General features: G+C 32.0%; 1 protein-coding gene across 1 annotated transcript in view; it reads left to right on the top strand.

Moving 5' to 3' along the window:
- LOC106468642 (MAP kinase-activating death domain protein-like) overlaps positions 1-17,600 on the top strand; it is a 138,202-nt gene that overhangs the window by 22,986 nt on the left and 97,616 nt on the right. The window contains exons 6-7 of the mRNA XM_022396995.1: positions 9,790-9,921; positions 14,480-14,593. Of these exons, the coding sequence (XP_022252703.1) occupies positions 9,790-9,921; positions 14,480-14,593 (246 nt within the window). The remainder of the gene's footprint in view (positions 1-9,789; positions 9,922-14,479; positions 14,594-17,600) is intronic.

Here is a 17,600-nt window from a genome sequence, read left to right as displayed (position 1 = left end):
AGTATTTTTAATCTTAAAATGAAAATTACTTTGCATATTAGATAGGCAACATAGCAAAAAAAAAGGCAGGAGAAAAACCTTAAGACTTAATAAAAATAAAATTGATATTTTGCATATGAAAGCATTGTAATGTTTAGTGATAATGTGCCAAATTTCATTAACATTTGCTTACTAATTTAAAAGTTATAGCATGAAAACTAGAACAAGCATAAAATGGTTATGAAGTTGGCACTAGGGACCAAGCCCGTGTTGAAAGAGTTAAGTAATTGTATCTGTATGGCTAAAGGTAGAGCATTGCAAGGTGCACCTGGTCATCTAGGATGCTCAAATTTCATAGGCAGAGATGTGGCCACTAAGGATAAACATGTACATGAGCCCCACAACATTATAGAATCTTATAAAATGTAAACTATGCTGGATGGGCCTATAATTTCATTGGGCTGTTGTCAGACTAACCCTACTATCATAGCAGAATAATATAAAATGTTGTTCATATGACTACATTACATTTGTTAGATGATGTTTCTGACCTAATAACCATGCAGTGTAGATTTCAGACACAGTGGCCTTTGATTTGCCACTCACCTTGACAGTCATTGGAATTAAGGCACCTACCAGTCAAACTCCAACAATAATACCTTGTCCAAAGCTTGATAAATGCTTTCTTTTCAATTACACCAATAACAGATACTAATACAGCTTATCTGTTTTTGTCCATCCGTGGTTTTTTGATTGCCCCGACATGTAGATACAAACATAGTATAAACAAAGTGAAGACTGATCTGTTCTTTAGACTAGTATTCTTCCTATTTTGGCCAGTGAGTTTGTTCATACATGTACACGCACACACATGTGTGCAAATATATATAAATTTTTTGTTATTTTTAGACAATACTTTATTGCATGTGTTGTTGAGTTGAAGTTCAATTTGTAGAAAGTGCTGTATATAAGTCATAAAAAAATTGTTTTCAGAAACTCTTCTTACCTCTTTGCACCACAAAGAGCTGTTACCTTGTGTACTGTAGTCTAACTTTGTGTACACACCAAAAGCCTTGAATAAAGCACCCTCCCCTACATGTGTCAATGTGTATTGTTCCAGCCTATGATATAATCATCATTAGACTATAGCCCTCTATGATTAGAAGGGTGACACATCCTCCATGTGCACTAATTCTCATGAGCAACAGAACAAAGGCTCATTCTTTCCTCAGCACTGTTTGTCTTCAGATGTGTATTTTTTAGATTTACAAGCATTTTTGTGCTTATTATTTTAACCTTTTGTTACTGTTCTTCATGAAGTCCATCTTTCCTTAATTTTCTTGATTGTGTAAAAAATTTTAAATTTATCAGTTAGAACCTTTATTTCAATTATGATTTTCTTTTAATCAACTGTCCCACTGTCTGTTCCATTTGTTTAATTCAACTTGTGGATTTCCTTCAATTCCAGTTCTATTTAAGGTCATCATTAGGTCTGTGCACCATTGCTATACCTGGCTCATTTTCTTTCTATTTGATAACAAAATCAACAGAATCTGTCTTTATGTATTTTACAAAAACAGACCACTGCAACATCAGTTTTATGAATTATAACTGGATTATTAATTCACAATTCTGATCTCTGAGGTTTCTAACCTTTTTGCTACGGGCTGATGAAAGAGCATGTTATGATGTTTTAAAAGTTATATTCCAAATTCATTTAAACAACTTTATTATCAAAATATGTCCATAAAGTTGACATCAAAACATAGCTTATAATTCAAATTTTAATATAATATATATGTTTTAAATTTGAAATAAAATATTAAAAAATGCTAAATATACTTTTTTGTGTGTCACATCACCCACCCTCTTGTCTTACTGCTCAGTTTATATTTTATTTTGTCTGCCATACAACATCTATAGTGGTTAATGAATTAGAAACTCAAATCACAGATGTTCACAAGCTAGAATATAAAATATGAATCTTCCACCTCTGTGATATGCTGAGATATCAATATATTTAGCAAACCTATCAGAGTAGCCCTTCCCACTTGTCCATTCTTTGAAATCACTTGTCTAGACATGCCTACTTCTTATGAGTACATGTTTATAATCAATAGAAAGAGTACGTTCCAAGCTACACAAATCTGACAGTGATTTGTAATTGGCTTGCAGGGGAAAGCCGTAGATTCACTGGACACTGCAGTGTGTTGACTACATCATTGCTCTGAACAGAAATCAGATTTTTCTAACCCACATATATTTTAGCAAGAACAACACATGTGTATAAGTCAATTTCATAAGTACTAGAAATCATCCTTTTTCTCTATATTTTTTCATTTATTGTTCAGTGTTTTAAGAAAAATTAACTAAAAATTAAGCATTTATGAGTAAATAGTTATAATGTATATAAGTGCTCATAAGCACTTACCTTGTACACCTGTACACATACATACATACAGGGAGGGTGGAGGAGGTTTGACCAAACCACCTATTTTTGTGATGTAAAAAAATTACGCTTGTATAGTTATAGTGCAACTGCTTATGGTATTTAATGTTTTCTACGTAGTCTACATTCTTCTGATGAAGCATTAGCATTTTTTGGCTTCAAATAGTTGCATGCAATGGCTTGTTGTTGACACTTTATAATTGGAAGCCTGAAGCTGTATTGATACTGTCAAGTTTTGTAGGCCAGATTCTTTACAGTAGGTGTCTGTGACTAGTTGGTAATAAATTTCAACAATAACCAAACAGTAACACAGTCCACTTGTTTTAAAATAATATATTAAAACAAGTCAAATGTATATACAAATGTTTCTTACATCGTTGATTATCACAGCTGTATCTCGAGCTTTAAACAATTCTCTCTTTTGTTGAAGTTCACACAGGCTGGTTCATTTACTTTAAATCACAATTGACAAGGAAAATTATTCATCTCTGCTCTGTTATTACAATACAGTCTGTGATAATTTCACTTTAAAAATTGTTACTATATGCTCTTCATCCCTAAACTCACAATAATGCAGTCTAGATTCTATGCAGGTTGCTGATGCTTTGAAGGCTTTCATTGCACATCCACCATCCAGTAGAATTTATATTATTACCAACAGTGCCCTTCAATCATGCATAACTCAGAATAACCATATTCTTCATCAAATTGTTTGTACCATTTTGTTTTTAGGAAAACAAGGTTTGGCACTTTGTAGCGATACTAAAAATGTAACTTCTACCAAAAATCCTGGCAATTTTCTGGTCTTGCTGAAATATTAAGATGAAAATTATGAATTAGTGAGAACTCATTTATATTGTTGCGTCAGCGAGGTCACGTGACTAGTATCATGCCACCTGTTTCTAGAAATATCCTGTTCCTTCAAGAATGCCCTAGCATTTACTAGATATGTGTTAGTCTTGTATATATAAGACGTTCACAATGTGACGGGACAACAGAGGTAATGAGTAATTGAACTGCAGTCAGAGAGAATATTGTTAAGCATGTGAGAAGTTCGTTGAGAATTCTAGCATTTGTTACAGAGCAACTGTTGAAATTAAGTGTATCGTAAAGTTGTATTCTGAAAGAATAAACCAGTTTTATTTAAGAAAGGACTTGTGTCGCTAAAGTTTCGTCGGAACGAATTTACGGAAAATTAACTAACGAATGGAGACGTAACAATATCATCCCAAGGCAAAAAATGCAACATATATATATCTCATCACTCACAAAATGACACCATCAATGTCATAGAATATGATGTAATTTGAGTAAAAATTATTCATGAAGTGAAACAGGCTGGATTCTACTCTGTTCTTGCTGATGAAGTGTCTTCTCCCAATGTGAAACATTTATCAATATGTGTCTGCTTTGTAGATGACAACTGTGAAACTAAGGAAGAATTTATTGGCTTTGTTAAGCTACAGAGGGTCAGTTCAATAGATATTATATGAGGAATTACAGATACATTAACTGATGTTGGATTATCTTTAAATGAATTGCGTGGTCAAGGATATGATGGAGCATCCACCATGGCTGGCAAAAGATCTGGTGACCAAAAACAAATATGAGATATCCAAAGCATGGCCTTGTACACTCATTATGTGGGTCACTCATTTAATCTTGCTATTATAAATGTTCAATTCCACCACTATGAAATAGTATCGTTCAAGTTAAAGGAATGACTATTTGGACTAATCTATCAAAAGGCCATCCAGCATGGAACAGCTTCATCGTGTCTTCCACTACTCAACATGTGCATTACATGCTGGGTTGAGAATAGTTTCTGTTTATTGCATCCAATCTTACTTCACATGTGTGAGGTTATTGTGTATGGAGATGATAATTTTGAAATGTTTAATGATAATTGTGCTGCTTAAGATAAGAAAAATGCTATAGCTTATCTAAAAATACTGGAATCCTTTGAATTCATTTTTTGTTTAACAGCTTTACAATGTTCCCTTTACTATTTGAAAGAAGCTTCTGTATATTTGCAAGGTCCAAGCCAAGACATTGTTTCTGGTGTTTCCCTTATAGAACTATGCTCTAAAGAACTGACTTCACTAAGAGTGAACATAGATGATTATTCACATTGTATCTTCAAGCACATCATTAATATTAATGTTATGAGTTAGTCAAAGACAATCCCAATGTGCAAATGCATAATATAGTTCCATGGAGGATTACTTTTAGAAAATAATAACCATTCCTTTTCTTGACCACATTATCACTAATCTTTCATCCAGATTTGATGCACATGTAAAGCAGTCAGCATTAATTCAGAAACTTGTTCAATTGAAACTCGTTTGAGAATTTTCTATCTTCAGGCTATAAATTTTTACAGGGAAGATTTGCCAAATCCTGATATTTTTGATGAACTTCATCGATTGAAGACAAAATGGCTTTATATACCTCTCCAGGTCAGGCCCCAGATACTGGATGACTGCTTAAAAGTGTGTTTCATTGTACCAAATATATTTCTGTCACTGAAACTCTTTACCACACTGCCAATAAGTTCATGTTCTTGTGAATGTTTGGCATCTGCTCTCTACTGGTTGAATAAATTCTTGAGGTATACATAAACTGAAGGAAGACTGAGTGCTCTAGCTTTAATACACAATCATAGTGGCACTGCTATCAACATTGAAACTGTATGTAAGTTATTTATGGAAAAGCATCCCAGAAGAATGGAGCATACTAACATGTTATTTCAGTTGTGCATACATGTACATATACGATAGCCAATGATTGAGATAGCTTATATATTATTGCTTTACAGAGTTGTTTAAATTAGTAATATAATTTAACCATTAATAACTACTCTGCATGTAGATAGTACAGTACTTTATTATAATAAAACATACATATTTATCCTAATTTAAATCCATCTCCCTATGTAGTGTTATAACAGAATGGTGATTTGTTGACTTTTCATTGGATGTTTATGGATTTTATGTGAACAGTTATTCAATTGTTTACAGATTTAATCTTTTAGCACCCATTTTTTACTAATTTTCTGGGTGGCATGCTCCCAGACCCTTGTAGCAATAGCATGTTTTGTATACTGATTGTGCTTCACACAATATGTGTTGGATTTTGATCTCAAATTAGAATCCCCCTTCTAAACATTGTGCATACGATTATGCTAAATTCTGACCATCCCGGGAGGATAACTAGTATCCAAATACCTACTAATTTCATTTATTGGCTGAGACTTTGTAGGGAGCCACATCACAAACATTTTTTCAATCTTAGACAATTCTCATTGCAACCACTGTACCTCTCCCACTATGTTCTCAGAGCCAGGATTATAATAAACTCAGTGGGAAACATTTACTTATTGCACTGCACATCCTCATTTTAATCTCGATGGTGTCATATTACAGTGTCACATAAGCAGTCTAATGGCAGGAGTGGTGATCCATTCTTTATGTTCAGCAGGTTTCTTCTTCAGCTGCTAACAGTAAATTAAACATGGGAAATAGATGTGAAAAGGTTAGAAGTAGAAATTCTTTGCAATTTTGTGGTTAATACTAAAAGGGATAGAACAGTACTATTCATTTTATTTCACATTGTTTACGGTGTTTGTGAGGTCGGTCAAACTGACTGAATGCATATAGAATTAGGGTTGAGAAAATAACAGATAAAATATAAAAGTTTTAGGGAAAAAACTCTTGATATTTATTTAGGGAGTTTAGGAGATTATGCAAATGAAATTTGATAATTTTCAGCTTAAGTATTTTTAATCTTAGATTGAAAATCACTTTGCACTCAGAACACTCAACTTGAAGGGAAGGATTGAAAACCAACTGTTGAACCATTGTGGACAAACCATATATTCACTGACAAATTTTTAGTGAAAATACTTAATTAATGATTTTGGCTTTTTGCCTATGAAAGACTTATAATGTATACTAAAAGCTTGAAGATACAGAAAACACATTAAAAGTTATAGTGTGGAAACTCTGATGGCCACTTTGGAGTCATGAGGTTTATTGTAATCTACCGAGTCATTAGTGAGAGGGTTAACCCTCCTTAACAGGAGTCATGGTGACTAGGAACACTGATGTTCAATGATATTATCACCACTGTGCACAACATGATTGGTATCATTCTGATCTAGGATCCCAGATTCTTGATCTACTGCTTCTGTTACTTCACCTGAGCCTCTCCATCTTGTGATTGTTTCACCACTGTTATCTCATGCTTGCTTGTAATTCTTGTTCCCATCTCTTGATGTGGATCAGGTAGTCCATCTTTCGTCCTTCATTGCTTGCATTCCATATGTATGTGTCTTGTTTCCTCTTTCTCTAATAATTATTTGCTGAATCTCGGGTTCCCTTATTGCACTAGCCTCATTCATTTAAATCATTTCTTTCAGTTTAAGGATTTCTTTTTCATTTTTTCTTTATCTACATTTACTTGTCTTCATCTCTTACTTGACTTCTTTGATTGTTACCATGCTTCATATTTATTTAGAGGCTTTCCATCACAAACACATCAGCTTTACTGGGGCAATTTGCACATACCTTTTCCCATCTTGCCCTCAGCTCTCTTCTATTGTGTCCCACTTACTTTGGTTTCTTTGTTTCATTGGTGTACTTTTTAAGGTTGCCTTACATTCTGACTTTCACCTTCCTCATTCTTCTATCCAGGACCCCTGTCTTGTACATTTTCTTTGTGATGTGTTTTTGGTGATATTTCTTATACATTGGTCTAAGAAGCTGATGTATCTCCTTAGTAGTCATCTATGCCCTCTTTTGTTTCTTGTCATTGGAGCCAGGGGAGTTCCACTTGGTTTATCATTGTATATGACCTCATGGAGTGACCCCATATTCTGTTCTTTGTCATGTTGTTACTATCCATGATCTACCCTCTTTGTTTACAGGTCATCATGGTTTTTGGAGGCAGTTTGTTTCTGAAGCCACCCCTCAGTTCTGGTCCAATGGAAGCTCTACTCTTCCAGTTTCTCCACTGGTGGACTTCATTTGCTACAACCTATTGAGTTCCTCAGGTGCTTTCTCAGGAGTTCTCCCTATACTTCTACTTTCTGTTTCACCTTTTTCAAATGGCATGGGACAATTCCTTAACCCAATTCTGGGGTTCTTTTTATCATTCCCACTAAGATGGGAGGTTGTCAGCCATATAATGATCTGTCCCACTGGACTTAACTTTGGTTTCTTAGAGGCAGTTTTCTTACTCTCTGGTGTATACTCTCACTTAGATCTTAGATATTTTCTCTTTATCTCCATGTCCTGATTTGTCTGCTTACCTTTTGGTTTGTCTACAATAGTTAAACAGTTGGTTTTCAATCCTTCTCTTCAAGTTGACTACAACTCTATCTTTTTTCATTGAATCCAGTGGATTGTTTCTTGGGTTACATTATTGAGATCTGTTGTTCCACAACGCTATGGATGTTTGAATTCTATACTTGCTCTTTCCACTTCCTGCTTTCTTTGTTTTGACTTCTCCTTTGGGAATCATCTCATTTGGGGTGGCTGGTTCAGGTCTTCATTTCAATCTGAACACCCCCCTTTATTTTTTTCACTTGGGCTCTCTCACTTTGTATGTTGGAAAGGTTCAGTCTACCTTTTTTTTTGTGTTTGTGGCATGGAACTTTTGATGCTGAGGCTTTCATTTCTCCCTAATTTTCTGCATGAATCTTTTGTTTGGGAACTCTTTCTCTCTCTTGAGTTCCATGTTCCTCTCAGATGTGCCCATAGATGTCCACTTCAGTGGTTTCCAGCCTGTGAGTGCAGGTATCTCCAGAAATATACTGTCATCTTTTTACCTCATATTTGTGGTGACTCACTTGATCCTGCATGACTCCAGATGTCACTCTTCCCCCACTTTTGCTAGACATGTATCTGTGGGGACTCCTCCAAGTCTCAGAAATCATTTTGTGGGCTCCTTCTGCTTATATGGATTTCCATATTCCTGGTAATCATAACAGTGGTGGCATTTTTTGTTGGCTTTACACTTTTCAATAATAAACAATCCTATGACTACACCTTTACCCTGTCTCTCTTCTGGCATTTGGTCTCCATGGGTAAGGTTTGATTGTTTTTATGTCCTCAAGTAGATGACTACTATGCAAACTTGCCATCATCTTCTGTTTCATCTGTCTAGTTTTCTTATCATGATCCATTCTCCATTTTTCACAGTAATGGTGAGTTGTTTATTTTCCTCTTTTTCTGTAGTAGAATTATTAGGGTGGTATTTATTCTACTTTAAGGATTTTTTAGAACTTTTAAGGGTTGAGGACGGTAGGCATTGTTTAGTACAAATATATATTTTTTGGGTGGCTTAATTTTATCTTATTTCTACTTTTAACTTTATTGTATCTTTTTAAGGGTAACTACCTTCCCACAGCTGGCTGCAGACAGTGAAAAGCAGTAAGAGTTGAGACATTGTTGGTTTAATCACTCAACTCTGTACCCTTAATGAATTTTCCACAACTGCTGACTGGTTTCTTATCTGCTTTTTGGATTTTGTCTGATAGATGGGATATCCCCAACACTTTTGGGTGCTACTGCCACAGGCAATCTATGTTATGACTTTTGGATAACAACTGGAACGTGTGAAGGTTTTTATGTTTTTTGTAAATAGAGTTTTAAATTTATATTAAGTTCATTATCATTTTATAGTGCTGATCTTGATTGCCTATTGACAATTAATGTAATTGATATAATAGTTTTGAAGATGTACCTCTTATTATATATATCCGTGTGTGTGTCTATTTCATATCTTGTGGAATATGCTTGTGGAAAAAAGACGACAGTGTCTGATGTGTATTTACCCTCACACCTGTTGTCTTTAGTTGCAGTAACCCATTGCACTGACTTTCAGTGTGGTACCTAATTCCAGTTGAGTGTGCCTGATGATGATGGTCTTCACACTTCTCTGGTGTTCTCCCTCTTACAAATTCCTTCCCTTTCCATTTCTTCTGGTAGGTACTGGAGAACCGTTGCTTCACCAGTATCAAGTAGCTAAGGCAGTTGATATAGAGATTTCCTCATTACCTTACTATTTGTGGAAAGCTATACCCTAATGATGATTACATTATTAGCTGGTGCAATACAGTAAATGTTTTGGAGTGGGAGCTTTGTTTAAGGCTTGTGTTATGCTCAGGAAATTACATGGCTGTGCTTGCAAGGTAATAGCTCTTTGTGGTGCAGAGATATGTGAGTATCTATCTGAAATACATTTTCAGATAAGAGAAATGTTAACTTTTAGATCAATTCTTCCCCTATTTTATTGACAAATATAATGTAACTGTGTATATATCAACTTGAGTTTAAGATAGTTATTTCCACCTACAGTTGGTGCTGCAGTCTCGAGATTATAATGCCCTGTCAATGAGTGTGATGGCATTCGTTACTATGATCTACCCTTTGGAGTATATGTTTCCCATCATTCCCCTTCTTCCTACGTGTATGAGTGCTGCTGAACAGGTGATCTTTAGGAAGTATAACATTATTTTGGTATTGTATTTGTATTTATGAATATCGGTGAATATTATGTGCATATCTCTTCAGGTGTCATGTTTGTCACAAAAGATTTAAAAGTTTGTTTTTTAAATTGTTGCTGATTTTACATGTGTAGAGAAGTTATTGGTTAGAGTACCGCATTTGTCCAAATGTAATGTGCTCTTTTTTCCTCCAAATACCTCCGAAAAAATTGGCTGTGCATTATATTTGTGCATGTTTAGTTTTGTTAGGTATTTTACTGGAAACAACCAATGAAAATCATTAAAGCATCATTAAAAGTTTAAAAAAATGTTGCATATCCAATGCAATGCAATGGATGATGACATGGGAATCAGAAGAGAATGAAGTAAATGTTCAAGAAGGTAGTCTGATGGTAGCGACAATTCTAGCGATAACAAAGATTTATGTGAAGATCAATGATTAGCTATGTGTATTACCATGAATAAACTTTTCATTAAATTTTGTAAAATTGATACACAAAAATATTTCAATGAAAGATTTCCAAAAATGTTTAATACGTCAATGGTTGTTTAATGTATTTAGAAATTATTCCATACATTTTGTACAATTGATGTATAAAAAAAACATTTTCATCAATTGGGTGCACATTATATTTGGGCAAATATGGTATACTCTATGTACATATTGGTGTTCACATTCTATATGTTAAAAAGGTGATATTGGATTGAACAAAAATAGATATATTTTTGTGTAATTTCAAGCAAATTATGTTTATCAGGCTTTGTGAATTAATATTTGACAGGTAAATTCTGAAAAACATGACTTGGCACTAAACAATGGAATATAAGGCAAGAAGAAAGAATGTATTTAACACATTTGCTATGGACATCTTTTTCTGCATGTCACGAGGTTTTAGTGAGTTACATTCAAAATTTAATTAAATTATTATATTAACACAGTATATTTGGCATAAAAAAGTAGCTAATAATCCCAATTTTAATATATAAAATTTAAGTTCTTAATTTCTTAAGGAAATATTAAAAACAGATTGTTGAATTTATCCTGGTATGAGATTTATGACATTTGCTCTCTAGGTATTCCCTCTTTAATTTATTTGCCACCCCTCCAAGAAGTACATAATTTAACAAATTATTTATTATAATGTTGTCATTGTTCAGGCAAAGTATAATTTTTATAGCTTTCACTCTTATTTGGTTACAGAGCCATAAACTAAAAAGTCAGACCTCTCTTACCATGCCCACTTATCACATCCTCAGTTTCTGAAACTGTCAATAGTTCTCTGACATTAATATTATATTATTTATAACCAATAGAAAGCCAAAGTTTTAATCTATCAAATGACATATTACATTATTTTCTTTACAGAGAATTGTCTGTTTTGCTTTCAGTTCAAGCTTTATTTCCATGGGAAGTGCATGAATGAGCTCAGATGAATTTTTTAATGGCTTTTGCATAATTAGAAAGCCAGTGATAGTTATCAGATGTTGTCTGCATGTTGCATACTATTATTCTGTGTTCATTGGTGCAGTAGAATAAAAAAAAATAGAGTTAATTGTCAATGACAGTCAATAGCAAAGAAAAAAAAGGAGACCCAGGAAAGAACTTTCTTTCTTGTTTTTTCATGTGCATTCTTTATTTATTATAAAAGTAACTAAAATGTAAAAAAATATAAACTCTTTAGGTTAGATTAGGTAGAATAAATTGAAATATTTGTCACAGGATACTCTTGCAAGTAGCTCACGAATAGTCTGCCAAATGATTTACAACTTGTATGGTGTCAATATTAGATACACGTTTCAAAGGGCAATAAAATAATAAAATTTAAATATAAATAGATGTATATTGTTTTGAGTTAAAAGCTATTTAGGATAAACAAATATAATTTCATGTTACAATTTGAAGTCATTTTAGAAAGAAAAAAGGGTACTTTAGATTTATTTCAGTTTTTGTTTGGTCAATGTGACCAACCTCATATAGAGTTAGAGTAGAAAAAATAACATAAAGCATAAATTGTTAGTGAGGAAAATGTTTTGTATTTAGCTAAAAGATTTTAGAGGTTTTTCAGATGAAGAGAAGTATTTTGAACCTTAACATGAAAATCACTTTGTACTCAGAGCAGTCAATACTTTGACTCTATATATTCATGGAGAAATCTTTAGTGAAAATTCTTCATGAAAAATCCAGATTCATTTTATATTCAAATTAATCTTAACAATTACTGACAGCTTGCGAAAATTTGTGAAGATACACAAAACATATTAGAAGTTATAGTATGGAAACTATAAAGGTAAATTTGGGCTCGTGAACTGGGCTGATTCGACTGAACCTGAATTGAGAGAGCAAAACAGTTATGAAGTTCAATAACATTACTGAGTTATTTAATAAGATTCAAGCAAAAACAGTTCATGTGCTTAAAATAATTGAATATTGGTGTTTAGTAGTTAAACTAAATAATTTGAAGTTATAAAACAAGCTCACTTTCCTCCTCAGCCAAGGAAAATAGATTTTTGTAAATGATTACATATTTTAGTTATATGATGCATCTAAAAAAACTAGTATTATTGATTCATTAATTTTATATATTTAACAATGTATTTTCTCTTTTATTTAGTCACCAATTTTATTTTGTTTTGTGTAATTGTCATATCATGACAGTTAAAACTGAGCAGTTTGATAGTTGTTATGGAAAGATGAACTTATTGCTTGTGTCAAATGTGTAGCAACAGAAAAAATAAATGATGATGTAATTTTGTTGAAACAAGTTGACAAATGTATAAGAGCTATTTGTAGTGAAATAATATTGGACTACATAAATTAATGTAAGCATTACATTTGTGATAGTCATTTTTTAATGGTCTTATAAGCTTTTAAAGAGTTGTTGTTTTATGTTATCACAGTGACCATGCATTTTGTTTGTTGAATTTGTATGAATATATAAAACTAGCAATTATATCTTTGTAAATTAGTTATAATTTTCATGTTTACTGTGAAATGATACTTTCATGGTATGGAAATCACAGAACAAAGTGAAATAGATGTCTAAATGATGTAAAGAAACATACATGATTAAAGACATAATTAATTTGTGACTGATATTAAATGCTTATGTAGAACAAACATTAATATACTATGTTTTTCCTTCAATGTACAATTCTTAAAAAAAATTACATTTTTTTTAGCTGAGAAGAAAGAAGTGCTTGATTTAAAATTTTATATTTTGCATGAATAAAATGCAGTTAAATTAATAAGAGTTGTAATAGTATATTTGAGATTTGTATTCCAGAAGTTGCATTATTAAAATTACAAATCAAGAGATGTGATTAATGAATTATTAATATGAACTTTGACCAAAGTAAGCTATCTATATTGATCAGAACTAAAAATGTACCCATTAATGAGCATAGCTAACTAAGTGTACTGTTCAGACTATTTTACTTATAATGATTAGAATGCCTTGTTTCATATGTTAATTGGAAAACAGTATTTGAAAAGTAAATAATGTAGATAGTTTTAGCAGTGAACATTAATTTTGAAAAATATCTTTACATAAATAATACAACTTTTAGCAGTGAACATTAATTTTGAAAAATATTTTTACCATAAAGTTCTCATTTTGTATCAAATTAGTTAAAGTTTCTTAAAATACATTAAAAGGCAGTATGTTACCTTGAGATAATATAAGACAAAGACTATCTTTTGAAACAACACCTACGTCACACATTTATATCATGTACTCTGTTAAAGAGAGAGATGTTCAGAATACTTATCAAATAATCAATGTTGACTGGAGTAATAAGTCTTGCAAAATATTGTTTAATCCTCATTTGTACTAGGGAATACTTGTTAAGAGTGAAGTTACCAAAAAGGCATTATTCTGAACAGCAACTTACAATCAGAGTACCCTGAATAGATATTGTCAGAACAAGTGGGATTTTAAACTAAGTATTACTAAATATAATAACTTGTGGAAAGTAAAGTTTCCATAGACTATAATGAAGAACAAAAGACCATTGTTTTCTTTTTGTTTGTTCAAGTGCATCCATACAATAAGTCTTAATTTCTAAATAATTATACCCATAGCTCAGCTTGAATTATTGGGGAAATAACTGATGTATTTTGATAATATCATTTGATCCTTGGGGAATATATGAATTGGAAGAACAATTTGAGTTGTGAGAGATTAGCATGAAAAAAAACAACATTTAATAATGCACAAATTTGTTTTGAGTAATAATCTTAACATAAGAAATATCACACAGATAACCAAAGAATAAATTACCCTCTAAGAAAAATTATTTGATTCCATAATCTAAAACTTTATCTTACTTATAAATACATATATGTAATTGTGAAACTTGTTTTTGATTGTACAATTTAGTAAATAATTTAGATATTTAATGTACACAATTTCAATGAGATAATGTTTCAGACAGCATATAAATGTTTTAAAAATGTTTAAATTTATCTATTACTCTACAAACAATTTACATTATGTTTTGCAATGTATGAAAAACATTAATCTTATATAACTCAATATTAGCTGCTCTTAGCTCCTACTCCCTTCATCATTGGAGTTCCAGCAAGCTTTCTCATGTTCAAACGACATATCAAACTTCCTGATGATGTTTGGTTAGTGGATTTAGATTCTAATAAGGTAAGTAGTCATAACTGGTTTCTGATTTATACATATATAATGCTTAAAGTAACTACTTTTTATGCAGTTATAACAAATTAGCCTAAGTGATACAATTTATTTTGGAATACTCTATTTTTTTTTCTCTTTTACTGCAACATTTATCACAACTTTTTAAGTATTCACTTTTAAGTGTTGTTTGATGAATGTACAACATTTTAGTGTTCTAATGTGTAATCTCAACTAAACTTCATAATTTCAGATTATTTTGCGTGATAGAACTTTACAACTGTTTGATATTAGAATATTCGTTAAATTATAAAACTGCTTGTAATGTTCTATTTTTTGAGTCTGTCATAAATGTTGTAACGTGTCTAACAATGTATATATTATTATTATAATTGTTTCACTTTGGTTAAAATATAAAAAAATAAAAAGTTATTTTATAAATGTATGGAGTATAAAGGTTGTTTTTTCTAAACTTTTTTATGTGTAAAAACTTTAAAATGTGTAAATCCCTTCAGTATGTGCTACAAATTTTGAAAGACAATGGAAAAAATGTTTATGATCTTTATTGAGGAACAATGGAAAACAAAAAGAACAGGCAAAAATTAGTCAAAAAAGACTGTGATGGATGAAATAGACAACATAAAAATAGAAAAGACAACATTTCCACGATGATATTTCTGCTTTGCATTAGTTGGCAGACAAGTTTGCTGAAAAGGCAGAAGCATCAAGAAAATTTACTTTAATTACTAAATCCAACAAACTTAGGCACGCTACCAAAAAAAAAAGAAAAGGTCACAGGTGAAAGGCCGTGTCACCTTTGTAGCAGCTCAGTACAATGGAAACTGGCATATGAAGCAACAGTATATCCCTTTCGAGACAGGTCACAGGTGAAAGGCCATGTCATCTCGTTTGTTGACTCGCATTCAAAATTTTATTGAACTACTGTTTCATGAATTTATATCAATAAGTTTGGTATGAAACTGTAGATTATAATTCATATTTTAATAATATACATTACTCAATTTGTTAACTTAAAAGTAAATATTAAAAAACACAAATAAACATCGTTTTTGTGTCACGTGGTATGTTGAATGCAGTACTGGTTCAAATTAGATGTGTGTGAAGTCAAAATACTAAGTCTATAGATTCATACGAATTAGAAACTCAAATAACAGATATTGACAAGCTAGAATATAAAATAAGAAGTTCTTATCTTTTCTATTGCTAAGATATTGCTCACGTAATAAATCAAACATAGTGGCACCCTGCTCACCTCCTTCCAATTTTAGAAATGCTCCCTTATAAACTTGAATAACCAATCAGAAGCTCAGAATGTCCCCTAATGGCTTTATAAGCCTTTCTAATGTACCTAGCATCCTTTCTTTCTTTTAAATCAAGATTTCAATGAGGTAGATTGTGTCTTTAGTCTGCTCGAAATTTCATATTTTTTTAGAGTAAAATACATCTCAGTTAGTAAGCTTGATAAATTATAGTTGAATTCTGTGGTATTAATGTAGTAATTTACGAATTTTTAGTTTTTAAAAAGTACATATGAAACCTCCACGTGCAAAATTTGTAAAGCGTCAAGCAGCAACCAAGTACAGATAATTGTTTGCTTTACTTCTTTATTTACTGTTTTATGTTTTAGACTTTAAGAATTTATATCAAAATAGCAATAATCTAGATATTCTGTATACATATATAATGTATAATAATTGAAATGTGACTGTATTTTACAAAATACTAGTCTACAAACACAGCCAAGACAAGTTACTTTGTACAGACCAGAGGTCACCATGACATTTTTTGATACAGTAACATAAGTGCAGGTGAGCCATGTTGTTGTGTGAAAATTGAAGAGGCTTAGCAAGTACAACATACAAGTACAAAGAAACTTCATAACGTCCTAAGTTTTGGAGATCATTGTCTTCCATATACTTGTTATTTAATGTTCTATGTTTTGAAAATATAACAGAAATTTATGAATTTATTTGTAAATAGCAATAATATATATGTAATGTATGGTAACAGAAATGTGATTTTACTGATGTGCTAGTATGAAGATTAAGACATTTATGCTATTTGATACAGTAAAGTGAGCTCCACGTGCACCCTGTGATATACAACTTATATGGTGGTATTATTAGTCAGAGATGGTTTAAAGGTCAGTAAAACAAAAAAATCAATAAATATAAGTAAATGTATGCATTATGAAATTTAAGCTGTTCAGAATAAACATTTGTGTTTTCCTGTTACAATTTGCAGACATTCTAAAATGAACGAAAGGTAATTTATATGTATTTCCTAATTTTATATAAAGATAAGGTAGAGAAAATAACAGATAAAAAGTTCACGAGCAAATCTCTAATTAAAAAAATCTTAATACTTAATTAGAAAATCCTTGTAATGTTTATTGATAATCTAAAAAGTTTCATGAAGATACAAGTACCTTATTAAAAATTATAGTATGACTACTCTCATGGTTACTTTGGTGGTTACAGGCTAGTTGTAATGCACCCAGGTCGTAGTTAAAGAGTTAATAGAATATTTTAGGAATTGCAAAAAATTATTGGTTTTCCTGTAATGTACTCTTCAAAACAAGCATTTTAATACAGTACTGTGCAAAAATGTTAGGACTAGGGATGCATACCCAGCTAGATATTCGCCCCTGGCCATGTATTGGGCTCCCAGGTAATATTCGAAGTTAGGCATCTAAGCTTTAATCTTTGTGGCAACTAACGCAGTACTGAAAGTTACAGTCAATAATCGGTTTAGTTAAAAACGAAAAAAAAAAACGTGTTTCCAGCAACAAAAACTGACCACCTGCTGAAAGTCGGGGATTCAGAGAACAATAGGGGTTAATAACAGGCATGGCTTGAGAAGTGGATTTCTGGGGTAGATGGGGTTTTTGAGAAGATTAGGGTTTGAAAAGTTAGGGCTGGGCATTGAAAGTTGCAAGTAAAACGTAGATGTTCTGTTGGTGATTATTCGGTTAAATGTAATAAATGTCAATTTTGTT

The sequence above is a fragment of the Limulus polyphemus genome, unplaced genomic scaffold (assembly GCF_000517525.1).
Source record: "Limulus polyphemus unplaced genomic scaffold, Limulus_polyphemus-2.1.2 Scaffold3095, whole genome shotgun sequence".
NCBI lineage: Eukaryota > Metazoa > Arthropoda > Merostomata > Xiphosura > Limulidae > Limulus > Limulus polyphemus.
This window is presented reverse-complemented; position numbering and strand designations above follow the sequence as displayed.